We start from the raw sequence: 25,094 nt of genomic DNA on the forward strand, positions 1-25,094 counted from the left end.
CACTATCGATGATTATCGGAATCTATCGATAGTTCTCCACCACTAGTGGGGGAAGAGTTTCATTGAAAAAAATCCGGACACTGTCCTTAGTATATTTATTTTTTTCATATGAATTATGTATATACATGTGGATTTTTTGAGACAAGCGTCACGGTCGCCGTGCGAACTTCAGTCTCGTAGTGTTCGAGCTTATCCTTTCAATGTAATGAGACAAAAAGAAGGATGATGTTTATCCTGATGACGCAGATGATAAAATAAGATGACTTCAAAATGCGAGCCACGATAAACGTAGCTACGCACTCTACTGCTAAGCAGCTTCATCACATTGTCAATGCCTGAAACATGTACAAATTATCGAATTAATAATATCTTGGAAAATTCAAAGATAGATCTTCGTTGATAGAAATGTTTGATCAGTCTGCCAAGGTTTGGCAACATTGTTTTTATTCTGATTGATAAAAGTGAAACCATCAGGGGTTATCATCATATCTCATAGGAGGAAAGTTAAACAGAATATAATTGATCCTGTGGTACGCACCATAATAGCATTAACAATGTCGTTATCATTAGTTTTCAGAGCTTTAATAGCTTTCCCTCGTGACACGTTGGCTTGACACACTACCAAGTCAATATCCTTTTCTTCAACTCCTGTCTCGTCTACCTCTTCTTCAGATTCCTCTTGTATCGGTGCAACAACCTACGAAAAACAAACGATAATAGAAACAAACGTGCATTACAAAAATTTTTAGAAAAATTGATCATCTTACAGTAGTACTGCCACCAGCTTCGGTCGCTGGAATAACCGGCGGTTCCTTGAATTTCTCAGCAGCCGCTACTTGAGCCTGCTGACTCAGATCCTCGATCTAAAACAAGATATTGTCCACTTAATACAAACCATAAAACAACAAGAAGAATAACTAAAAAATTCAGTGAATCTCAGTCTGCCAAGGAATATCTCAACAAAATTTTTCAGCTAAAATGCGAAACTGTAAGGGATCATCATGTACGATAGAACTCTGATAATGAAATTTAAAACAACAGTCTCAGTTTTACCTTAGCTTCCCCAAATACAATGTATGTATCGGAGGCAGGGTTCTTCAGCACATCTGGCTTATTGATTACAAACAAAATATTCTTTGATTTACGAATAGTCACTCTGTTAACCCCTTGCACCTGTGACAACAGAGAAAAGTAGTTCAAATATATTTTTCCACAAGAAGATATAACAGGAGCGCAAAGTATTCGGACATACAGGTTTCAATCCTAGTTTGCTCATCAGCTTCCTGGCCTTTTTCTCTCCGCGACTCTGTTTCGCCTTGGAAACCATGTCGAGAGGGAGACCAGTAACGGTCGTCCCCGGGAACCCAACGGTACCCCCAGCACGCGCATCGTCCAATTCTGGCACAGTATCATCGGAGTCGGAATCGGTTCCAGATCCTGCAGCTGCTGCTTCGACCTTGGTAGGCTCGGAGCTCATGGCTTTGTCAAGTTCAGTTAATTCTGGCATGTTTAGAGATCTGCGGTAGATGATTAGTAAATAATGTGTACAAACATAATTCGATGACTGTACATCAGGGAGTTCCAACTTGTAGCTCCCACCCTTAGACTTTGGTGTTACCATAGAACTTTGCCCTGTCTCGTGCCGCTATGCCACCCACTAACTCTACAGCTATACGTAGTAGTGGGAAGAAGTTTGAACAAGTTGGAACTCCCTGCTGTACATGATTAACATTTAATTCTTTTGTATTTAAACATTATCGGCGATCAATTAGACAGCGGATTTGATGTGTTTATGACAAAAATGAGTAGGTATAATTTAACTCCTTACATGCTCAACCAAATGTATAGATTATTTAAAACTTTTTGTGTTTCACATATTTGCAGAAATTCTCATTTTAAGACTATAAATGAATATATTAAAGAGCAAAGAATGGACATTATCAATTTTAGAGGAACATTAACAAGTTGTTGAAAAAAATGCAGCAAATGGGAACCCGGTTGGCTATATAAGGGTTAAAACATTAAAAATATTAAATGAACTTAATATACTTTTATACGATTTTCAGACTATTGAACATATTACGAGAGAAAATAGATTTCTATGTCGCTCCGGTTTCTTGCAATTCAGGTAGAAAATTTTGATTTTGCACAAAGATCCGCTGTCTACTTGTATTTTTTCAGAGCCGATAATTATTTTCCTGGGTCCATTTCGCACGTGTTTTCTACCGAACTCGTAAAATCCACCCTATCCAACTCGGCAGCGAGTGCCTCGAAATAATCCGCGAAGGTCAAAGATAACACAAGCGAGTAAAGCAAAAGACAATAAAAATGAATAATAAAAAACGGGAATGATTCGCAAAACGCAACGAACAGAAACCCGACGAAGTAGTAAACATTTATCGAACAACGATTGTCACAGACAAATGGACGTTGTTATGGCGCCCAGCGAAGCTATATAGAGAAATACTTGTACCGATTAGACCGACGGATTTTCTATGCGACTTATGATTAGCTATTGCGGGATGATCGAGCTTGGTTTGGCGAGTCCGTCTCGGACATCAGAGCTCGCAGAACGATTTAATACGGTGTAATCGTGCACGACGAATTTTGCGAACAAAGATCGTCAAGGTGTAAAAACATCTCGCGCGCTTATCGTTGACAATAAGCCGTATTGTACGGTATGATTTGCACAGAAAGTTACTTTGGTTACTTGTCCCTCGATATTCGCGCTCTTTTACCGCCATCAAAGAATGATGCCGAAAAAATCGTTAGATTTACCTCGAATGATACCATTGACGACCGAACACTATTTTTACCGTGTAAACTGAGACCGATTCACGCGTGTGCTCCAACCAGCGACGAGATATTGGCCCGACTTTATCGCGCATGCGCGCCGAAAACAGTGACGTACCCAGACAGCACAGTCTGCCCGAGCCTACCGCCGGACCCAGCTAGCCGAGCCCCAGCCCGACACGTTACGGGCTAACGCAATGCTTGGCTCAGCGTTGAGACCAAATCAGGACGATTTAGCCTGGCCCCTGTGCACAAAAGGGCGCGATTTTCACCTGCCGGGGGCTCGAGCCCAGAGCCTGACGGCCGGGCTGGGATTCAGCCTGTTTTTGAGAGGGCAGCACGGTATCACACTAATGTGGCCAATCAGTGCGACACAGGGCGGGTCGCATCAATGTAGCAGTACTTTGCAAATGCGTAGCAGTCTCCCTTGTTACCGACAAAAGTATAATAAGTTAATAAATAAGACCTTTGAGGGCGATTGCTGCCTAGATTGACCTTTATCTGGCGTTTTTGACTACTGAAAAAACCCGTGTTTGTATTATCACGCAATGAGAACGCGAATCCCGCACCCTTGCAATCTTGCAAATCGGCTGAATCCTAGCCCGGCCGGCAGGCCCTGGGCTCGAGCCCTCGGCAGGCGAAAATCGCGCCATTTTGTGCACAGGTGCCAGGCTAAAACCGAGCCGGTGTGCCCGTCATATATACATTGATATACATATATATATGCATTTTTTGGGATGAGTGGCATTTTTAAAAGTTTTATTTATACGTGTATCAATGTTGTTATAATTTCTTCAGCAGGGAAAATGAAAGATTATTATATATTTGAAGTTTCAATACAATATTCTGTATGTATAAATATTAATAAAAAGCTGACTATTTATAAATTGTCGGAATAAACAGTTGTTTTATTTATTATATCTGCTTTTTACTTTGTGCTTATACGTATAACATAAACATATATATATATAATACAATATAATATAAAAATTTTCAAGATTGATTGCATGCTTTATGACTGCATGAATGTTGTATTATATGTATTATGAAACGGTGGATTTGTAAAAATAAGTTATTCGGAAAATATAGAAATTAAATTGTATTTTACTGATACTCTGTGAAAGATAAAATCGTTTAGAAATTATGAACCGTAGAATTACTGGTAATAATGGAACGGACCGGAATGGAACAGAATGGATTGCGGGCAGGTGCTAATATGGCGGCTATTCTGCTTTATAGTTTCGTGACATCGCCCATTATCTTAACTTTTTTTTAAAGCAAGCTATAGAAGTTCAGTCACCGGCTGACAGAAAATAAAACAATGTCTTAAATGGGTCCGGTTATGTTAGACAGATAAACCAATCAGCAAAATGTCAACCAGATCCCAGCTTACGAAAGATTTAAACGGTTTGTCTTGATCCTGAATGTTTACGTTCGTATCGTCGACCTGTCATACTTGCCGAGTGTATATATTACTCATCGATTTAAATAGTCGTTTGCTTAACAAAGTTCACGTAAAACTTTCATAATTATTTCATTTCTTTCGTTTTCGACGCGAGTTGGGTTAGGAGAGAATTTTCACAAATATTTCTGTCAATTTTCGACGATTTCGTCGCGCTGCATGGAACAGGTCCCCTTATAAAATCATCTTATTCTTTACAGAATCGGTGAAAGCATTACTCGGCAAGCACGTCAAGATATTATTAAAAAATGTTGTGAAATTGGAAACAAAGCAGGATAAACAAGAAAATCGTGTTCTAGTAAGTAACAATTAGACAGCAGATCTTTACGCAGGAGAAAAATTTTTCATCTGAATCGCAACGAACCGGAAGGACTTAGAAATTTATTTTCTCTCTTAATATGTTTAATAGGTTGAAAACAATAGAACAGTATATTTAAATTCTTCTAATTTGTTTATAATTCTAAATTACACCTACTCATTTTTGTTATAGATACATAAAATCTGCATAAATGCATAAAATCTAAGAATATTGTTATGTTGTTTCCAATGTAAAAAGACTATTAAGGATAGACTACGGATCTTTATGCAAAATAAAAATTTAATATGTTCGATAGGTTGAAAATGATATAAAAGTATTTTGAAATTCGTCCAATGTTTTTAATGTTTTAGATTATATCTACTCAGTTTTGTCATAAATATTAAAATTACGTGTGTCCGTAATTTTTCAGGTTTTTTCACCATGCCGTCTGTTTCTTTTAACGGCCAAAGTACCCACAAGGGTAAGATCATATTATCAAGCTTTATTTAATCAGTTGTATTAATAATAAACTATTCGAATCAATGTTGTTTGTGAATTTTTCAGCTCGACTGTCACTTTCATTACTTAGAAATAACATCTATAGAATCCAAAAGAGCAAACCAGTTATTATTAACCGTTGGAGAGAGGTATTACAATTTTACTACTACAGGAGCAGGCGCAGACACCACAGAAGTAGATGCAATGATCGAGGCCTTACATACTGCAATTCGAAATATCTTTCCCACAGTACCGTTAAAGTATGTCCACATAGTACTGTTACATGTTTACTTTAAAACAGCCCGCAGACTATGCAATTTATCATACAACAAATTGTACAAATTAAGTTGCCTCACCATCTGAAAGACAATTGCAACGTTTGTAGTGCAGTTGTACAATTTGTAAATCGAAGCAGTCGAATCATACAAGTATTAATAGTATGTCCTTGTCACTCACCTTCAAATATTCTCCTTTTAATGTTTCGTAAATTGTCCACTAAGTTTTGGGGATAACTTTATAGGAACTTCCAGTCGCCAAATCAATCTTTCTTCAGCACTAATGGTTTCTCTCATATTTGCAGTTTGTTCTGTAATTTTATGACGAATTAGCCATATTTTGTTTGTGGGCAGAAGCTAATACAACTGGTCTTTCGAGCTTTGCCTGTGGGCCGTTTAACACTTGATCTATCGGAAATATTTTTCTGTGAATAGATAACGTTAATATTGATACTCTTATTACAGTTATATTATAAGAAAAATAGAAGTAATACCAGCTAGTAGATTGCAAAGTATAAGAGGTAGTGAATTAGCTAGAAGTACAGAGGCAACGAGACACACCGGGCCCTGTGGTGGTTTTTCAACTCAGTATGCGTGCATGTGTGATCTACACGGTGTACTGTACAGGGACGAAGTCGCTTGGGTAATATTCGAAAAAATATGAAGAAACTAATGGTAGCATTGGTTACACGAATATTTGATTTGATAAAGTTATCTGTTTCTAGGATGTTGATACTATATACCTCTCTCATGACACAAGGGAATTAAATTTAAGAGATTTCGATCATTTGGATCAGAAAGATTTGGTGCCAATCATTTCTGCCTTGGAATATAATACTTGGTTCACTAAATTACGAGCGTCTCATTTGAAATTGAGTCATGAACCTTTGGAACGATTATTACACGTTATGCGCAGATCTCTCTCCATTCAAGAACTTTATCTGGATAATCTTGGGATTAAGTGGTAAACATGAAGCGACTCAACATTAAAAAAATAATTTAGTAAAAATGATGCTAATTGATGTATTTTGTTGCAGGGATTTCGCACATAAATTATCATTAGCTTTAATGTCCAATGCTAACACAATGTTGCAAACTATTGATTTGTCGTACAATACTATCGAAGATAAAGGTAAGTGTTGTTTGAACTAGTATAGCGCGAACAATTTACAAAACGAAATAAATTCGTTCATGATACAATATGGTTTTTAAGGAGGTGCACATTTAAGTGGCCCCATTGGCAAGCTACCTAAAGGTTTACAAAAATTAAACTTGGCACATTGTGGACTAACAGGGAAAGGAATAAGTCAAGTCTCACATGCGTTAAGTTTAAATAGGAGCATGCAGACTAGCCTGCAATATTTGAATCTTTCGGAAAACTCTCTAAAAGATGACATCAATGTAAGTTTTTACATTCGAAATTGTAAAATTTCACGTAGCAATTTCATTACTTCGTAATTCTAACATAATTGTCGTTTCGTTGCAGAATTTGTGCAATTTTTTAGCACAACCTAATAGCCTAACTCACTTAGATCTAAGCGGTACAGATACTACACTAGAATGTGTAAGTATTCAGCCTTTGTACACGACAAAGCGTATTCGCAATGAACAAATATACATCTACATGTTTGAATTGATTTTATCCAGCTGTTTGGTGCTCTACTACGGGGTTGTGCAACTAATCTAGTCCATTTGAATGTCGCTCGCAATTCTTTCTCAAGCAAAAAAACCAAAGAAATACCACCCAGCTTTAAACAGTTCTTCACAGCGACACTTTCATTAAAGTACTTAAATATATCTTGCTGCAAATTGCCGTTAGAAGCGTTGAAGCATTTATTACTTGGCTTGGCGTGCAATGAAAGTACAGTTGGTTTAGAACTTGATATGAGTGGAAACAACTTAGGCTCTATGGGCGCTCACGTGCTCGAGTCATGTATACATGGTGTGCGTTGCATAGCGTCATTGGATATATCCGACAGCAGTACGTATACGCTTATAGCTAGACAGCGGATTTTTACGCAACATAAAAATGTTCTACTTGAATTGCAACAAACTAGAGAAACATAGAAATTTATTTTCTCTCTTAATATGTTGAATAGATTGAAAACAATATAACAATATATTTAAATTCTTCGAATTCCTATACAATTTTAAATTTTTACTCATTTTAGTCATAAACTCATAAAATCCGCTGTCTACTTGTAGCAGAGACAGAAATGATTGTTAATTACTGGGGGTGTGCGAGATCCTGAAAATTCTTGCAAACCCCTAATTCATTACTCGAAAGTTTATGAACTACATGGCCCGTTAACGGTATTTTTATAGACATGGATGTCGATCTAGCGCAAGTAATAACTGCTATAGGAAAGAACAAATCTATAAAACAATTATATATGGGCCGTAACACTGTTAGTATGAAAAGTAAACATATTGCCATTGTAATGGACGCTCTTGTGCAAATGCTTCAAGAGGACGACTGCGTTTTGCAAGCATTACATTTACCGGATTCTCGATTAAAGTCTGATCTCTATAATCTTATTAACGCTCTCGGTAGTAATACGTGTCTTCATACTTTAGATATTAGTGGTAATCAAATTGGTGATCCTGGTGCAAGATTATTAGCGAAAGCACTGCAGATCAACAATCATTTGAGGGCCATTATTTACGATAAAAACAACATCACGCTCCTAGGTTACGCAGACATTGTTCACGCTTTAGAGAAGTATGTATATTGTTTTTTCTGTTCATCGTCGTAAGTATATTCATGTGTGTTGCCTAATATACATTTTTCTATTAAAGTAATTGTAGTGTGAGACACATGCCATTCCCAATTTACGATCTGCAGCCTTGTATGAAAACCTCTGCTGAGAAAACTGAACAATTAGCCAAAAAGATACAAGATTTGTTACAAAGAAACGTCACACCTTGCAAGTATAGCCACGGTCAAGCTTTTAGACTGCAACAAGGTTTTCTATTAAGCTCCACGCAACAAATGGTCGATAGACTGGTTGTACAGACTCAGGATACTATTAAAGCTATCGCGGCTGAAAGCTGCGACGCTAACAACGATATTAATTATGCCACTGGACTTATACAGGACGCGGATAATTCGAAGCAGGTACAATTAAATAAATGCACAAGCTTCCAGACTATATTTTCATGAAACTCATTTGTTTTAGCTACTGCCGAGATTGCACGAAGTACTTCAAAGACGGGACGAAAATAATCCAATTGAATTGAAATTACATGACATGGCAAGCGAGCTTCATAAAGTTGTGACTGTGTATTTACAGGTATGCATTTTATGTCTTTAATAATACTGTATACAGGGTGGTTCTTTCCTCCCATCCTCATACTTCCGCTCAGTATTCCAATAATATTGTATATTGTTACCTGAAGCCTGATGATAAACTAGTAATATTTAAATTCAAATGCAGGACTCTTTGGATGCGATGATAAAATGTGCGAATGATCAATGTCCAACAATACTGCAGCAGACGGTAATCAAGGGAGATGAGAGCGAATCAATTGCCGTGGAAGATGACCTGCGTAATAGTTGCAAAGAGAAAAACCAAATCAGTAGCGAATTTATACATACTACTATTACGGAACAAGCTGGAGCAGATATAGTCAACAGAGTCAAGTAAAGATTGTTTACAATAAGTGAAATGATTCGTCTTTTACGTTGATGTTATACGATGCTTTTTTTATTTTTTACAGCGAATTAAACTTAGCCGTTGCTGCTCACGTGTCCGATAGAATAACAGACGAAGTAATCGAATCGCTATCCAGAAGTTACAAGAATTTGGTACGTAGGATGCACAAGAAAATAATGTTCTAACGAAGAAGAGAAATGTTTGAATTTGTATGTCGGTATTATTAGATCGGCGATTGCGATAGTAGAACAAGAAGCAGCACGCCAGATGTACTACGGCCTAGTGCTGGCTCGATGAGCAGTGGCAGTGTCATAGGTGTTACAAGTACAGTAGGTGTGTCTACATCGTTAGCTATTGGTAGATCCAGCCTAGCTTCCGAAGAAGATTGCCCACCGGAAACTTACTCGCTAGTAAATTCCATTGGTCAGTGTTCTAGCGATCAATCTCCGATGGTGAGTAAACACGAATCATTCCACGAATAATAACAGATCTGTGTTATTAATAGACAGCGGATTTTTATGCATTTATGACAAAAATGAGTAGCTGTAATCTAAGACAGTAAAATCAATTATATATATTAAGAAAGAAAATAAATCTCTATTTCATACCAGTTTGTTGCAATACAGGTAAAAATTTTTATTTTGCATAAATATCCGCTGTCTAGTTATAAACAATAACAGTTAGTAAATTATAATATCATGGTTCCATGTCTGACTAGAAATTGGATTATTTAAATCTCGTAAGTATCAGTGGAATATATTTATATGTTTAATGCCACTTATCGTTTCAGTTTATCAAGATTTTGTAATGTACTACACACAAAGTGTTTTCTTTAGTTATATTTATGTTACATTTGCGAGAGAAATGGTAATAGTTTGAATGCCTTACATCAATATAGATTATAGTTAAACGATATATTAGTGGCATTAACAATTGATGTTCTCGTTTAGGCTACGCCACACCTATCGAACAAACGTAAAAGTTTGCACGGAAGAAAATTGAGACCTAAATCTGTGGTTGATTCAGTCGAGGGGCTTTCTGCCGACGATATTCCTGACCTACTACCGCCATTGCCAAAAAGTCAGGCAGAAGGTTTGCATCATTTCAACACGAGAATTTGATGTATTCGTGAACTTTGAATTAATAACAAGGTTTTTAGCCATTTCAGAAACAGAACACTCTTTGACAGAGTCTTTAGATTCTGTTTCGGAATTGCCCAATACAGTGGGTCAACAGTTGCAACATTTAGTCAAATCTAGACCCCGTCGAACAAAAACTAGAGCACCTACCAGACCAATGTTGAGACCAGACCAACCGATGGATGGTCTCGCTCTTGGAGAAGGCCTCGATGTATTCTTCCGACCAACTACACCAACAACGCCTCTTATATCTCCAACAAGCGATGATAGGTAAAATTAGAGATCATTATCAGTAGATAGGAATAATTTTTTGATGATTTTTAGTGGAAATTTCATCCCGATATCTCTTATGGTTCAAGAGTTATAGTACAATGTTACCAAGTTTCTTGATTAAAGTGTCCATCTTTTTAAAAACAGGTCATTTCTCATTTTCTTTCAAATTTTTCAAAAGTGCCCCGCTATGAAAACATTGCATTTGTTTAAAACAATTTCAAAATAAATGATGAAAAACACATTTTGCAGATACACTTATGTTGTCTCTATAAGCTCCTCAGAACTCATTTTCATCGGTTTGTTAGTGTTCTAGTCTTACGATTTAATGAAAAAAGGGTGACACTTCTGTTTACACGTCTGTAAAATCGAAATTCATAGGTCACTAAAGACTATATAAATATTCAAATTTGAACGAAATCCGAAACATTACTCCAAAAAATGTATACTGTAGCGTAATTTTTTACTTAATTTGCAGCTCCTTGCATACGTTCCCGACCGATGGCAGCCCGAATTTGTCGCTTGCCAGTCATAAAAGTATTCCACCCGATACGGATAAGAAACCTGGTTGTAGTTCGCCAATGTTAAAAACTCTCCTCGAGCCGGCACCACGATCACGATCTAGTGATAATTTGGAGAAGTTTTCTCCGCTCGTCGGTAGGAGATCTCAAGGTGATTCACCATTAACTGCATCCCCATTAGCTCGACGGAATACGACTGATAATGCTCAAAATCACGAAAGATTCGTTGCGAAATCCGATAGTTCTAACGGGACGTGTAGTAATAGTTTAGTGAATACGGCCGACATTTCGAAACGTAGCACGTTGCCAATCGCTGGATCTGGTACAAATTCAGTTAGTTCGCGGGATTCCGATGAGAACGGTAAAATGTTACAACTAACAACCGCTGCGAATTCTTCAGATAGGGATGTATCTCTTGCAACGTCTGTTCCTAAAGATTACGAAAGCAGAAAAAGCTTAACAAAAAAATCGGCCATGGATATGGACAAATCAGCGAGCCAGCCACTGCCCTCCCTCAAACTAAGATCGATTGGTTTCGATCTTAGAAGTCCGACAAACGGCAGCAGCACGAAAAACACTTCCGAAGCATCAAAGTCTCCAGTATTAAAACCGTTGTCTAAGGGAAATTGTTCGACCAGCGAGGGGAAAAGTAACGGTGCTCTATCAAAGACTAAATTAACTCCGCCAGCAACGGCTCCGAAACCAAGGCCTTGGAGTATGGCCACCGATAGAAAATCCGGTGAGTTCGAGTGATGTTGAAACAGTATTCTTTAATATATATTAAGAATAATCGTTTGTAAATCGCATACATGTAATGTTAAAGTGAGTAACATTCTAATATAATCATACAAGTAACTAGGAAATATCTTTTTGTAGTAACGATGTTATAGTACATACATTATTGTACACGTTATCGATGTAAGCTCACTATACCAGATTCGTTTAATTTTATAGGAGAATTTAATTTATTAAGCGATGGTTCTAGTCCAAATACTTCAGCAGGGAATACGCCAGATTCTGGCGATGCTCTTGACGAGTCAACAGATAGTGGTGTAAGTGGTCCCGCTTCGTTGCCACCGACATTATCAGCAAGTAGCACCGCTAGTTCTTTAAGCAATACTAGCGTAGAAAAGCGATCTGTCAGAGAATTGGCAGCTAGTTTAAGCAAGAATAAAACGGAAAGGAAAGAACACGGTAACTCGGAGATTTGATTTGTTACGATGCATGCTCTGTACATACATAGCAACCTTATACATACGTATACGTTATCTGATGCACGCGCCACTTTATATTAGAAACCAATTGTTTTTCTTTTCTCAAAAACTGCATGATCAACCTTTAAATTAAGAAGCTTGCTGTACATATTATTTTAGAGCATACCGCACCTGCAGCATGGAGGTCGGTGCTTCAACGTTCAAACAACCAACCAGATACCAAGGTATAATTATTTTTATAAGTCCACGTAACAACGTTTTTCCCACAAGCCCATTTATAACAGCTTACATATTATTTCTTTGCGCTTGAATCCTATTAATATGAAGTATCGAATTTACGTGCTATCGATGTACAAAGTATTCGTATACCATTTTAAAGACAAATAAGTTTTTCAAAATTGGACCCAACAGCTTGAGCTCTTTTTTGAGACGTTAGAAGGATGCTAGCTGATGTGTAAATCATTTTTTTTTTTTAATTGTTATTGATCGCAAGTTATTGTTATTGATCACAGATAAAAAATTTAAAAATCTAATACTTCCAACGTTTCAAAGACTCAATCTGTTCGGTCGGATTTTGAAAAAGTTACTCGTTTTTAAAACGTGTACGAACATTTTGTACACCCAGTGTATATAGAAATGTTCGAAAAGTATTTATGAAATATCTTATCCAGAATGTGATCACATACGCTCATAATAATCTATTGTGTTTCTAGGTAATGGAAGTGCCGAAAACGGCTGAAGAGAAACGAATAAGTTATAAACTACGACGTACTTCTTTTTTACATGATTCGAATTTTAACTATGATAACGATGTAGTTGACGTTTGACAATGACTTAACGCTATAGTAATTCGAAAGTCAGTGTCATCATTGATTAGTTGCATATTACCAACATCTGTCGAAATATTTTATACCGGGCACAACACTATGCAAAGTTTACGCATTTGTATTTATGCCATATAAAAGTCGAATACAAAGGAAGTGCTGATATTAAAGACTGGGCGTCTTGCGAGTCTTTATAGAAAGTACTAATCTATCGTTAAGGTGGCATTACAAAATCTTATTATAATTTCTTTTTCTACGAAACTGCAAAGTTCAATGCAGGTTATCTTAATGAATTATTAGCCGTAAGTATTTTCTATTTAATCTACTAAAAAATTACTTGTTACTTTTACTTCGATAAATTAAGACATTCATACTTCCATAGAAAATATATTTTACCTTCTACATTCCATCGGATTCTTAGAGAAAGGTCTCTTTAATATTTGAATATTGAACCACGTTATGTTTGTTTTAAAATTTAAATATTTATGTACTGTTTTTCCTTTATGATATAAATATTTTGACTTATTTTCGCAAAAAAAAAAAGAAAAAAGAAACGCCATCTGTAAAAACTGTTTGTGATTATACAAATACGAATTTTTATTTATGTTCTGTTATTTATTGTTTGGTATTTTTCATATGATTTTATTAAATTAAACATCCTTTTTAACGAAATGTATTTTTAACGACTACTCCTGAAATTGATATTTACCATTTGGAATTGAGAAATGCACAAAGCCAGCGCTCTAAGAATCGTAAAACATTTGCAATGTGCCATATAATGTTATTACGTAAATGCCTCTAGTTTCTGTACAATAAGGACACACTTAAAGCGATACTTCGCATGGCAAGTATAATACCATCGATAAGGACATCAGTGATTTATATAAAGCTAATAGCAAATTATGAAAACATTATACAACACATATACCGTATATAAATAATAGTGTCGATGTATAAAAGAAGGAAATGATGTAACCAAGTAAAAAAATGTTATCGGGTATTGCTATATTCTAAGAATTCCTTTGCAACATTTGTAATTTATATTTACTATTTTATACCTTGTTAAACGTATACCATAAGTAAACAGATTTACTAATGTTTTTGTCTGCAATGTGTGTCCTCTTACAAAGGGAGCAGCTTTTTTACAACAGTTTTTTTTTGTATTATATTAAAGAATATTACGAAATATAAGTAATAATCTATCTTATATAAATCTATTGAGATATAGCTTTTTGATAGCGAACAACCTATGTAAATACGAATGTATGTATAAAAAGTTATACACAGGTGAATTAGCAACGATTACGATTTCAGTTCACACAAGTCACACGAGTATTCAAATAAGTGTTTGTACCAATATTCATGATTAACAAAGAATATGCGGGATGAATCGCTCAACGTTACGATTCAAAATCACTTGTAAATTGTTCCATCATGCGATCCTGTTGATATCACTTTTGTTTAAAATATTTCTTCATATAGTGAATCATTTACAAGCAATTTTTAGTCGTCACGTTAGATGAGTCAGCCTGTATATAAATTGTTATATACATGTATGTCGTTTCCATACACATATCTAGAAACATTTACTAGATGATACTGAATTTAGTTTTTCTTTCATGCTATCGAAGAATCTAGAAAACATGGGTTTTTCCTAATGCTTTGATCTTAACGACTAAATTTATAAACGTCACGACTCTCCTCCAATTATCCATCATGCGAATTCCATGAACAAGTGTAAATTAGACTGATAAAACGTTCTCGTCGACTAATATATACGTTATATATATATATATATATTATATATACTGTATTAAATCGATTTGAAGCATTAGCATAGAATGCAACTAAATTAGTATCACAGAAAGTAGTTACTCCCGAAGTTACTTAACGATCGAAGATTGCGATTATATGTATTTATAATTTAAATACCGCAATGATAAATACCACAGTATTTGTAAACAGGTATGGACTTGTACATTGCCATAAGTACATACACTATGTGGTTTGTATACATGTTACGTTACAGGTGATTCTCTTGCAAGTATAGAGACACGAAGAAATTACATTGGAATTTATTCAACGGTGCCAAAAAATATAATTATTTTCTATATCTATAAATATTTATATTGAATTCAATTTAAGAGAGCTGCTATTGACATTCGAATTTTAGGATTGTGTGAGTTCCGAAATAGTTTTTTTTTCATGATTTTATTTAACAAGTTAATATTAATTATAAATCTGTATATTACAAAAGATCACCTGTAATATATACGATATTTTAGTATGTAAATATATTTAATGTACACTGCAGTATGTATATGTGCTAATGAATGCGTGATATAATATTTATATATATATATACATATATATATACTGATTTTCTTCGATACATTCCTGTATTTATATATATATATACATATATAGAGACTGTACAATTCTACATGTTTCAAAATCTGCTATTAATATTATTGTTATGTACGTATCTCCATCTAATAGATTATTTAACTAAGCTGCACACAGACTGGCATCAATATTTGTAGCAGATTTGGATGCGTGAATTATTAATCATGCAATATAATTCGCTAGAAAATAAAAAAATCCTATTACGTTCATGTACACCGATAGTTCTTTCCAACTATGCATTAGAAAACGATATATTTAGAATTAGTATTTTGTTAAATTTAAATCATTTTTATAATTCGTTTTTGCAAAATATAATCGTATATACTGCAAAATAGTATTTCGAACTTTATCAATTTCAGAAGAAATTCAGTATTGTTTAAGACTCGCAAAAGTATTGATAATATAAAATTCAATGAATTACAGAATGGAAATACGCTAAAGAACAATTCATAAAAGCTTATTATTAATTTTTAACCCACTTAAAATCTTTATTATTTTTCTCCGTAAATATATTAGGACCTTGAATAAGTTCTCGCTGTTTCTTTTACAAAATAAAAGTTTTATTTAAATTATAAGGAACAAAACATTTCATTCAAAGTATTGCCCATCACTAGCGACCACTTTCTCCCATCTTTCTGGCAGTATATGAATTCCGCGTTGGAAAAACGACATGTCTTTTGAGGCTATCCAAGAATCGATCCATTTTTTAGCTTCTTCATAAGAATGAAATCGCTGGTCAGCTAGGCCATGTGCCATCGAACGGAATAGGTGAAAATCAGAAGGGCTATGTCAGGTGAATACGGCGGATGGGGTAGAATTTCCCATTGAAGCGTTTCCAGGTAGGTTTTCACTGGTTTTGCAACATGAGGCCGAGCGTTGTCATGTAGCAAAATCACTTTGTCGTGTCTCTGCTCATATAGTGGCCGTTTTTCTTTTAAGGCTCGACTTAAATGCATCAATTGAAGTCGATAGTGCTCCCCCGTGATAGTCTCATTCGGTTTGAGCAGCTCATAATAAATTACACTCTGCTGATCCCACCAAATACAGAGAAGAAGCTTCGAACCATGGATATTTGGTTTTGCAGACGATGTTGATGCATGGCTGGGCTTACCCCACGATTTTCTACGCTTTGGATTATCGTAGTGTATCCACTTTTTATCGCCAGTCACGATGCGGTGCAAAAAACCTTTTCTTTTCTGCCGTTGAAGCAGTAGTTCACACGTGAGAAAACGCCGTTCGACGTCTCTCGGCTTCAATTCATACGGTACCCAATGTCCTTCTTGCTTCTGGATCTTCTGGTCCTTGCTCCTAAAACTTTTAAACGTTTTGAAACAGTTGACTCATCTACTTGTAATGTTTTTCCAAGTTCTGCTAGCGTCTGACATCGGTCTTGATCGAGTAATTCCTCCAACTTTTCGTCTTCAAATTTTTTCGGTGCGCCAGAACGTTCTTTATCCTCAAGTTCAAAATCATTATTTTTGAAGCGTCGAAACCAGTCTCTGCATGTCGTATCCGACAAAGCATTGTCACCATAAGTCTCAACAAGAATTCTATGTGCTTCAGCTGCAGATTTCTTTTGAATAAAGTAGTGCAATAAAATTCCCCGCAAATACACTTTATTTGGCACAAAAGTAGACATTTTCAGAACTAAGAAAAAATTACTTTGTTTACACTAAAGTGAACTACCATACACTAAAATTTAAGGTTAGATACACTACTGCCTTGCATGTGTGTTACCATTCGAAATTTCACGAACGGGGTACTGCTACTGCCATCTTTGAAGAAACAGCGAGAACTTATTCAAGGTCCTAATATATTTTAATATTTGTAAGAAAGTATCATTTCAAATCCAATAAAATAATTAATTTAAAGAATCTGTTATTAATCTGTTACAGGCAGTAATAAAATTTTACTTGAATATATATTTTAGTTTGTAATAAACCTTTTCAGACTACAGAGTTGTACAATTCATTAAAATTTTGTATTTATAAATACAAGATTATAATCTTGAGTTACTCGCACTCCAACTGACTCCAACATAAATAATTTTTATTCAATGCAATACATATAGCTACTTTATAAATATTTCAAGTTTTCGATGAAAAGTTGATCGATATAGTTATCATTTAACGATTCTAAATATCAATCGTTGATCAGAACTCACTGATTAAAAGTATATTTACACTTTGATTGCGTTCGATATCGTCCAACTCTGATAAATTCGAATCGGTGAGTATTTGGAAAAAGCGCTACTTAGTCACGTGAAGTTCAATTTGATGCGCGTGCGTGAAAAATTTTATGGAATCTGGCACATTTCCATAATTCATGAGTTGGAGTTGGTTGGAGTTGGAAGAAGTATTGTAGTGAAATATATACTGTAGGTTTAAGGAAATCAGCCGTGTATAGCAGCTCGTGTGTAAATAGGAGATGTTAATGAACCTTTTTCTGCGATTCATGTTTTTAAGTTGAGCAGGCTCAGAAATGTCGCGTTCGAAATCGGAAAAGATCGGAAATAGTGGTAAATGTGAATTAAGTGTTTGGACACGTGCGATAACAGCGAACTCCGAATGGCCGGACAAAGTAAACATAACCATACAGTGGGTGTACAAAGTACATTCGTACACCTTTTAAAAACTAATAACTTTTTCAAAATTCGACCCAACAGCTTGAGCTTTTTTGCTCAGTTAGAAAGATTAGTTTACTAGCTAATGTGTAAATAATTTTTATTTTTAATTTGTTATTGGTCATGATTTTCAAATTTTTTATCTGTGCCTCTAATGAAAACTCAGCACGTATCTCAAAGTGTATGAATACTTTGCATACCTGCTGTACTTCGATTGATCGTCTCCTAAGTTTTCAAGGATTCACAACACTATTTTATTCCATAGGAAGAATTTCTTGATGTTATTTATTGGGCCAGACAAGCAATTGGAATTATAGTTGGTATAGGATGGGGCCTTATACCTTTGAAAGGTTTCATAGCTTTATTATTGTAAGTACCAGTGTTTTAAACATTTCGTTAAATTCGGACACGTCCATCTTATTTTATTAATAAATTTCAGATTTGTACTAGTTAATGCAGGAGTGACGTACCTGTACTTTAGCAATTTTCAACAGATAGATGAGGAAGAATTCGGTGGTGTATGGGAATTGACGAAAGAAGGTTTTATGACATCGTTTGCTGGGTTTTTGGTAATTTTGAAATATCTTCATTGTTTCAGATTCTAGAATATCGTATTTTCTACGATTTATATAACAAATTTTCCGTTCGCAGGTTACTTGGATCATAATATATACAGGATTACATTTCGACTGATAATTTCCAATATGCCAATGGTAACCTGACTGAAAAAATACAAATGCATATAGTATTTTTTATGGATTCATCGAAATTACATTGGGAAAACACACATTTCTAGGATATATTTAAATTCTCTGCACATTTAATACGTGTGACATATAATGTTCGGTTTACGAAGTATCTGCTAGCATAATTTGCAGTATATGGTCAAATACTGCTATATAGTAAAATAATTATTCATATCTAAGTTATTTACCAGTAGAAAACATTATATGCTAGATTTTAAATATTGATTCCCTCTTCAAATAATATTGTTTTGGAATACTTGTGAAATTTTTATTTTTCTTATAGATTGTTTTATATATATATATAAATATATATATTTAGGTAAAAATGGGACAATTTATGCGAACGCGGTAAACTATTTGCTAGAACTGATTACATATTATATATGCCAAATCAGATTATAAACGGTATACAAATAATTAATATAAATAAACATTTGAAATACTTACATTGCTCAATATTCGATCAGGTTGAACATTTTGCATGTTATTAATAAAATTTTTATGCTAAATACTTTTTCCACTATCGAAATATTCAATGACATCCAGTTGATAATTTTAATCATCGCTTTGACAGGAACAAGGCCATTACAAATAAAATAGATTGTAAGTATTAAATATCTTTACATACATTGTATTTCAATAACAACTGTTTATTTAAAAAAAAAATACGTATGATATGAAAAGTAGTAGAAAATATGATCTACAATTTTAGGAAGAATTTCTATCTATATATGTATGTATATAGTTATTTCCCTCTTGGGTACAGTAGTGGCCAAGAAAATTGCACTACCTCTTAAAAATACTTGTTCAACAATTTTCAATACAACTCAATTTTTTTAACGCGGTCTTTTAATTCCGTACGAATTCATGCAACAACGTCGTACGATGTGTATATGCAGCTACCGTGCAATTTCCATGTCCACCACCGTGTAACGATTTATTTAACTGTATTTACATGTAACTTATTAAGAACATGTTAATAAAATGTGTTTAATACATTCAAGAAAACATAATAGGATCATCCGACCATTAACCGTTTCCGACCTCGCATTTGCACATCTCTGTACTTGGAAACGATCTCGTTGCACTGCTTTTTGTTTGCGAATTGTTTTTGATACGTCTCGAATATGTCCGAGAATAATGACGGCACTTCTGAATGCGCGCTGAGCAACGATCGTTCAAGAACGTACAAGTCGACGGCTTTATCTTCCACGCTGGACTCAACACGAGCCAATCCAAAATCTATCATGACAAAACTATTTGTATCTGTAAAAAAGAATAACTAGAAATTAGAATTCTTTTGAACAAAAATTTTCACAGAGATAATTGCTATTGGAACAATATAAATTAGATATACCATCATCATTTTGAACATTCAGCTCTTCATCAACATTCTTCAACAATATATTCGACGTGGTCAAATCTCCGTGGATAATGTTTTTGTTATGCAATCTAGCAACAAGCATCCCGACGCCTCGCGTTATAAATTTAAAATGATCATCGGTCACTCCTTTCGAAACGCTTCTCTCTATAAAATCTTTTAACACCATCGCGTTGTCTATATACTCCATGTAAATGCATCGACGTTCTAACTGTACAAAGTATATAGCCGGCGTGACAACCCCTGAAGACAAAAATTAGCATACAGGCTCATGAGCAAATGACATCGTGACTATATAGTAGACTGCGGATTATTATGCATTTATGAAGAAATTAACCGGATGAAATATAAAACACCTAAGAATATTGTTACGTTGTTTTCAACGTAAAAAGACTGTTAAAGGTTGAAATGAATTTTTATTTAAATACTGGTTCCCACAATCGATGCAAAATAAAAATTTTTACCCGAATTGCAACCTGGAGTGAAACAGAAATTTATTTTTTTTTCTTTAATATGATTAACAGGTTGAAAATAATATAACAGTATATTTAAATTTTACAATTCTAAATTACACCTACTCATTTTTGTTATAAATGCATGAAATCCGCTGTGTCTAATCGTGACACGACATCTTACCAGCGGTTTTCGCGCGAACCATAGCGCGGCATTCAGCCCTTATTCGATCCTTCGTCAACCGTGCATCCAGATCGGCGTGTCTGTATTTCTTTTCGAAACGTTCTTTGAGTAACGTCAACTTCCCCAAATAGACACCCTTGTATACGCGAGCTTCAGCACCTTGTGCTATCAATTCGAAACCATCTATAATCGCCATCTGAAGCTTAATATAAACATTTCACGTATATAACTTCCATTATTTACAAAAAAGAAACAATTCGAACATCTGAAGGGGTTGAAATCAATTCGAAACTGCGGGGGAGGGGAATCTTTCAGCGAGTTAATAATTTCATAAAAATATATTTAGATTTTAAGAAGTCCGTACATTTATTGCTGATTGGTGTATATGTACACCAATAATAATAAACAAAACCATAAATAATAGGAACATCTCAAGGGGTTGAAATCAATTCGAAACTGCGAGGGAGGGGGATCTTACAGCGAGTTAGTAATTTGATAAAAATATTTAGACTTCAAAAAGTCTGTACATTGATCGCTGATTGGTGTTTACGTATAAACAGACTGCTTACGTAATTTTTTGTCGGTGTTGTGAATTGAGGAAATAGTAAATGGACGGACGAATGGTACGTCACTGATTTTCTGAAAGGAAAGATGATGTTGCTCGCGCTAGCAAGGGCAAGATGAGGGCGAAACGCGAATCGATCGTTACCCGAGAGCGTCCTGCGCGCTAATCGCTATTCCAGCGCTAGTATTCGCCCGTACTTTGTTCCCATCGGGTTGACAAGCTAATACAGTGTTTTTTTCCGCCTGCTATCATATCAAAAAGAAAAAAATAAATATTGTTGCTTTGCTCTCCGGCAGATATGAGGGATGAGGTGAAGATGGACGCGAATCGGCTAATCACCGAGGTTTATAAGCGGCCAGCGCTTTGGAATCAAAGACATGTCTCTTATCACAATCGCGAGGTGACAAACCGCGTTTGGATGGAGATCGCATCGATATTCAAATTGCCTAGTAGGTGCATTGATGAAATCGTTTCTCCTCTGTATGTGATTCGCGCGCGCATTTTCACTATTCACTGCCAACACTAAACATTTCTTTTGCTGTCACTCATTCACAGAAAACAAATGCATCGTTTGCCGTTCTCGTTGTCGTGACACTTTTCTCTCGTACAGTTTATCCATAAACGATCATCACACGTTTTGTAAATTGTGTATAAACGGTTTCTTACTCAAGGGGTTAGGATACCTACAAAGTAGACTACTGTTTCCCGATGAATGTTACACGAACATATTTACTGTCAATACGAGCTTTCCTAGTTTAACTGTACTACGACGTTTCCATACCGAAATGATTTTTCTACAATTATTTATACTTTGAGAGAATAACTATGGAATTTCAAAGCGATTCGATAAACGAATCTCGAGGAATCTTGGATATTGTTCCAAGGGAAACGCTTTTAAAATTGAAAGTGTATAACGCTTCCGGTTATGCATTTCGTAAAACCATGAATATTTTATAATTTATTTACTATATAAAAGTTCAAACGAAAGAATAGTTTGAGCGTATGCAGCATTCTAATCCCTCAATTAAGAACCTTCTTCGTTCAAAATTGGAAAGCAACCGCGAAAAACTTTGTTGAAGTGACAATACTAAATAAATACTTGTTTTGCTACCATATTCACCTATTTACTTATTGTACTCACACGGGTTAACCTCACTTTTCCGCGACGTCACCTTACCGAAAGCGGTTCGTTTCAAGCAATTTTACTCATTTTAATAAAAGATTTTTACAGCAATGCGAATACCTCGTTCCACGAACGATAACTTACGGGTTGTTGCTATTTTCAGCAGCGATTCTACGAGAAGATTTTAAATTGCGAGTGCAAGTACTGTAACGCATGTGCGTGAGACAGTCAATAAATACGTTCCGACGGTCGTGTGTGTGGATGACTTCCGATCTTAGTGATATTTGCTGTTTGAATGACCGATTTCTTTATATTACCAATCTTATTTTTTGTAAATCATCTAGATTCGACGAAGAACGAGAAGCAGAGGAAAGTTTCTGGGACACCCCCTAATTGTATTTATGGTTGGCTAACGATTGGGAGTTGGTTGGGATATGGTTGGCGGTTTTTTGTTTACAAATCGCGAACATATAGGGCCTACGACGAAAATATCCTACGTTAGGCCTACTATTATTATAGTTGTTTAAAAATTTGTTTTATTGTTTACAGCCTTGGAATTGATTTATTTCTTTAACTTTCCAATCTTCCAAGGTTTAATAGCGTTAACAGCTTTTTTTCCATAATAAAATGAACAATTGGTCTCGATTGCATGATAAACAACTTTTTTGTTAATTAAATGGAACGGATGTGTAGATTTCTCTTTTTCATTTCCTAAAGCTTGAAAAAGTGAAATAAAACAATAAAATCAGAGTATTGTATTAAATTAGGACATGCCCGATAATAGCAAGAACAATAATTTTTTAAAAATTAAATTTTGGTTGTAACAAATAAAAATACACTATTTAATATTTTTAATCAAAAAAGTACAGTATTGTCATTATAAAATCAAACCATTACCATTTATTTCAACAATTCATCATAGATTTCAATTCGCCACTGTGCGACGTGGATAGTGAAGTTTTTTCTAAATTTTTACCGTGGAAATACATTGTTCGCAACCGCTAAAAGAGAAGATTTTCCAGCCAACATTGCAACGAAGGTCCAACGAAACGCCAACGATAGATGCTATTAGGGCTGTACCCGCCGTACACGCTAAATCGAGTGTTTCCGATTATTTTTCCAGAGCCGGTGTTGAAAGCAAAATGGAAAGGGTTGCGGGATACGTTCCGGGCGGAGTTGAAAAAAGATCAAGTGTATCGGAAAAGTAAATTCCATCGGAACCGGCCGGTATGGATTCACTTCAAAAGTTTGCAATTCTTGAAGGAACAAATGTTACCGCGGCCACCGATCTGGGAACGAAGCAACTCTTGTCAGGACGACGATCGTATAGTTAGCGAGGGTGAGACCGACGGAATGTTGCTGCAAAACGGGTCGTCGATGTCGAATAGAAAAGCGGAGGATCGAGGTACAATTGCGAATCATTTACTGTCGATAAGTAACGATAACGGATTGAAAATCGACAGTGTTAATCACATAGATGTGAAACAAGAGCCCGAGGAGAATTTTGACAATCTCGAGTTTCAAAGTGTTTCCGACAACCTGACGGAAAACGAGATGATGTTGCAGAACATCTCGCCCGAGCAGGTGTTGATGGGCGACCATGACACTGGCATTGGTCTCACGGTAGACCCCTTGGAAGGCAACCGTTTCGATGATAATTACTATTTCCTTATGAGTCTGTTACCCCACATAAGAACACTACCCGCCGATAGAAGAATGCTGCTGAGGATGCAAATGCAGGAACTGGTTTACAAAGAGGTCTACAAGAAAAGTTCCGAGAGTGTCGGCACGCCGTAAAAAAAGAAAGAAACAATGAGAAACGTAAAACAAACAAACACATAATTCATATTTTTAACAAAGATATTTACATGGTTTTTTTAGGGATCGGCACAGATTTACCGTGGACAATATTGCTTTCCGTATTTCCTTGCCATCCGAGATGCAATTCTCGCCCGAGATCTGCGAAAAGTGGTTCGAGATGCGATTCTAGCTGAGCGATATCGTTTTCGTCAGTATTTATCTATTATATTTTTCTTTATATTTATTATTGTTTACCTCTACTTGCGCGATTGTATATATACAAATATTATATATATACTTGATTTTAAACAGAACATTTTCTGTTTTGTTGCTCAGCTAAAACTGCATGCTAGACCAACTTATATTGGTGACAAATGCGGAAAATGTAAGGAAAGAAATAACACTCTCTGACCGGTTAAAGAAGTTCGGAATTGGGCGATATTTAGTGCAATTAAATCTTTCAATTTAAGTGATGTATAGTTTCAATTATAGTAAGTATTTAAGCCAATATGATTGAAGAATTAATTTTTGAACCAGTACGGTTGTTTAAGAAAACAGTACTGTATAAGATTGAGATCGTTTAGAATTTAGGAGTTATTATAAGTTGCACAGGCACCTTCGAATGGATGCAAACAGCCAACTCGAAAGAAAAATAAATGTATAGTACGACGAAGGAAAAAACAAAGAATATAACATCAACGTCGTTTATTCATAAATATTACTGACGCTGTTCAGCAATAATTTGTAACATAATAAACCAATAAAAAGATAGACTATGAAGGATATTTAATTGTTACTATCATACAATATATGAAAGATATTATATTATTTAGACGGTATTCTCTTTCGATTAAAAACTAGTAG

The 25,094-nt window shown here is 35.3% G+C and overlaps 5 protein-coding genes across 18 annotated transcripts in view; 3 read left to right on the forward strand and 2 right to left on the reverse strand.

Moving 5' to 3' along the window:
• Window positions 1–78: 78 nt before the first annotated feature.
• Window positions 79–2,914, reverse strand: Nacalpha (nascent polypeptide associated complex protein alpha subunit). 3 transcript variants are annotated; one of them, XM_076423635.1, is made up of 6 exons: window positions 2,779–2,914; window positions 1,253–1,517; window positions 1,054–1,173; window positions 768–863; window positions 539–697; window positions 79–335 (listed from the first exon to the last, which is right to left on the reverse strand). In XM_076423635.1, the coding sequence occupies exons 1-6, from the start codon at window positions 2,886–2,888 to the stop codon at window positions 321–323; spliced, it is 765 nt and encodes a 254-aa protein (XP_076279750.1). In that variant the 5' UTR covers window positions 2,889–2,914; the 3' UTR covers window positions 79–320. The 3 variants fall into 3 exon arrangements, with proteins under 3 accessions (XP_076279750.1, XP_076279751.1, XP_076279752.1); XM_076423636.1 differs by having other exon boundaries at window positions 2,702–2,829; XM_076423637.1 differs by lacking the exon at window positions 2,779–2,914 and adding an exon at window positions 2,474–2,636.
• Window positions 2,915–3,822: 908 nt separating this feature from the next.
• Window positions 3,823–15,565, forward strand: Lrr (capping protein regulator and myosin 1 linker 1 leucine rich repeat protein). Its single transcript, XM_076423619.1, has 23 exons — window positions 3,823–4,200; window positions 4,456–4,553; window positions 4,984–5,034; window positions 5,118–5,311; window positions 5,792–5,969; window positions 6,052–6,290; window positions 6,364–6,458; window positions 6,540–6,727; window positions 6,813–6,890; window positions 6,974–7,307; window positions 7,652–8,048; window positions 8,126–8,444; window positions 8,506–8,619; window positions 8,764–8,969; window positions 9,047–9,134; window positions 9,210–9,434; window positions 9,701–9,721; window positions 9,933–10,074; window positions 10,142–10,391; window positions 10,870–11,651; window positions 11,867–12,106; window positions 12,286–12,350; window positions 12,840–15,565. Exons 1-23 carry the CDS (start codon window positions 4,164–4,166, stop codon window positions 12,951–12,953), a joined length of 4,455 nt encoding a protein of 1,484 aa, XP_076279734.1. The 5' UTR covers window positions 3,823–4,163; the 3' UTR covers window positions 12,954–15,565.
• A 2,090-nt stretch (window positions 15,566–17,655) lies between these two features.
• Window positions 17,656–18,772, forward strand: LOC143208810 (GEL complex subunit OPTI). Its single transcript, XM_076423651.1, has 4 exons — window positions 17,656–17,936; window positions 18,245–18,348; window positions 18,419–18,548; window positions 18,631–18,772. The coding sequence occupies exons 1-4, from the start codon at window positions 17,838–17,840 to the stop codon at window positions 18,670–18,672; spliced, it is 375 nt and encodes a 124-aa protein (XP_076279766.1). The 5' UTR covers window positions 17,656–17,837; the 3' UTR covers window positions 18,673–18,772.
• Prpk (TP53 regulating kinase) overlaps window positions 18,630–25,094 on the reverse strand; it is an 87,190-nt gene continuing 80,725 nt past the window's right edge. Inside the window, exons 1-5 of one of the 11 annotated variants that reach the window (XM_076423648.1) lie at window positions 22,575–22,841; window positions 21,452–21,552; window positions 20,743–20,944; window positions 20,083–20,349; window positions 18,630–19,991 (exon numbers count right to left, since the gene is read on the reverse strand). In XM_076423648.1, coding sequence (XP_076279763.1) covers window positions 19,744–19,991; window positions 20,083–20,349; window positions 20,743–20,938 — 711 coding nt within the window. In that variant the 5' untranslated portion in view covers window positions 20,939–20,944; window positions 21,452–21,552; window positions 22,575–22,841 and the 3' untranslated portion in view covers window positions 18,630–19,743. The other 10 variants (XM_076423645.1, XM_076423649.1, XM_076423646.1 and 7 more) reach the window with 10 other exon arrangements.
• Window positions 21,606–25,015, forward strand: LOC143208804 (uncharacterized). Of its 2 annotated transcripts, XM_076423634.1 has the most exons (3): window positions 21,606–21,756; window positions 23,554–23,835; window positions 23,908–25,015. In XM_076423634.1, the coding sequence occupies exons 1-3, from the start codon at window positions 21,606–21,608 to the stop codon at window positions 24,225–24,227; spliced, it is 753 nt and encodes a 250-aa protein (XP_076279749.1). In that variant the 3' UTR covers window positions 24,228–25,015. The 2 variants fall into 2 exon arrangements, with proteins under 2 accessions (XP_076279749.1, XP_076279748.1); XM_076423633.1 differs by having other exon boundaries at window positions 23,554–25,015.

This window comes from Lasioglossum baleicum, chromosome 5 (genome assembly GCF_051020765.1).
Source record: "Lasioglossum baleicum chromosome 5, iyLasBale1, whole genome shotgun sequence".
Taxonomy (NCBI): domain Eukaryota; kingdom Metazoa; phylum Arthropoda; class Insecta; order Hymenoptera; family Halictidae; genus Lasioglossum; species Lasioglossum baleicum.

Excerpts from the sequence above, each read along its gene's own strand:
- Nacalpha (XM_076423635.1), bottom strand. The coding sequence starts at position 2,888 with ATGCGCGATAAAGTCGGGCCAATATCTCGTCGCTGGTTGGAGCACACG. Across the intron at positions 1,174-1,252 it reads GCAAACTAGGATTGAAACCT|GTGCAAGGGGTTAACAGAGT; the intron begins GTATGTCCGAAT and ends CTGTTGTCACAG. Across the intron at positions 864-1,053 it reads TTGTATTTGGGGAAGCTAAG|ATCGAGGATCTGAGTCAGCA; the intron begins GTAAAACTGAGA and ends ATCTTGTTTTAG.
- Lrr (XM_076423619.1), top strand. The coding sequence starts at position 4,164 with ATGTCAACCAGATCCCAGCTTACGAAAGATTTAAACG. Across the intron at positions 5,035-5,117 it reads CGGCCAAAGTACCCACAAGG|CTCGACTGTCACTTTCATTA; the intron begins GTAAGATCATAT and ends TGAATTTTTCAG. Across the intron at positions 8,970-9,046 it reads GATATAGTCAACAGAGTCAA|CGAATTAAACTTAGCCGTTG; the intron begins GTAAAGATTGTT and ends TATTTTTTACAG.
- LOC143208810 (XM_076423651.1), top strand. The coding sequence starts at position 17,838 with ATGTCGCGTTCGAAATCGGAAAAGATCGGAAATAGTGGTAAATGTGAA. Across the intron at positions 18,349-18,418 it reads GGTTTCATAGCTTTATTATT|ATTTGTACTAGTTAATGCAG; the intron begins GTAAGTACCAGT and ends AATAAATTTCAG. Across the intron at positions 18,549-18,630 it reads CATCGTTTGCTGGGTTTTTG|GTTACTTGGATCATAATATA; the intron begins GTAATTTTGAAA and ends TTCCGTTCGCAG.
- LOC143208804 (XM_076423633.1), top strand. The coding sequence starts at position 21,606 with ATGAGGGATGAGGTGAAGATGGACGCGAATCGGCTAATCACCGAGGTT. Across the intron at positions 21,757-23,553 it reads ATCGATATTCAAATTGCCTA|AGCCGGTGTTGAAAGCAAAA; the intron begins GTAGGTGCATTG and ends TTATTTTTCCAG.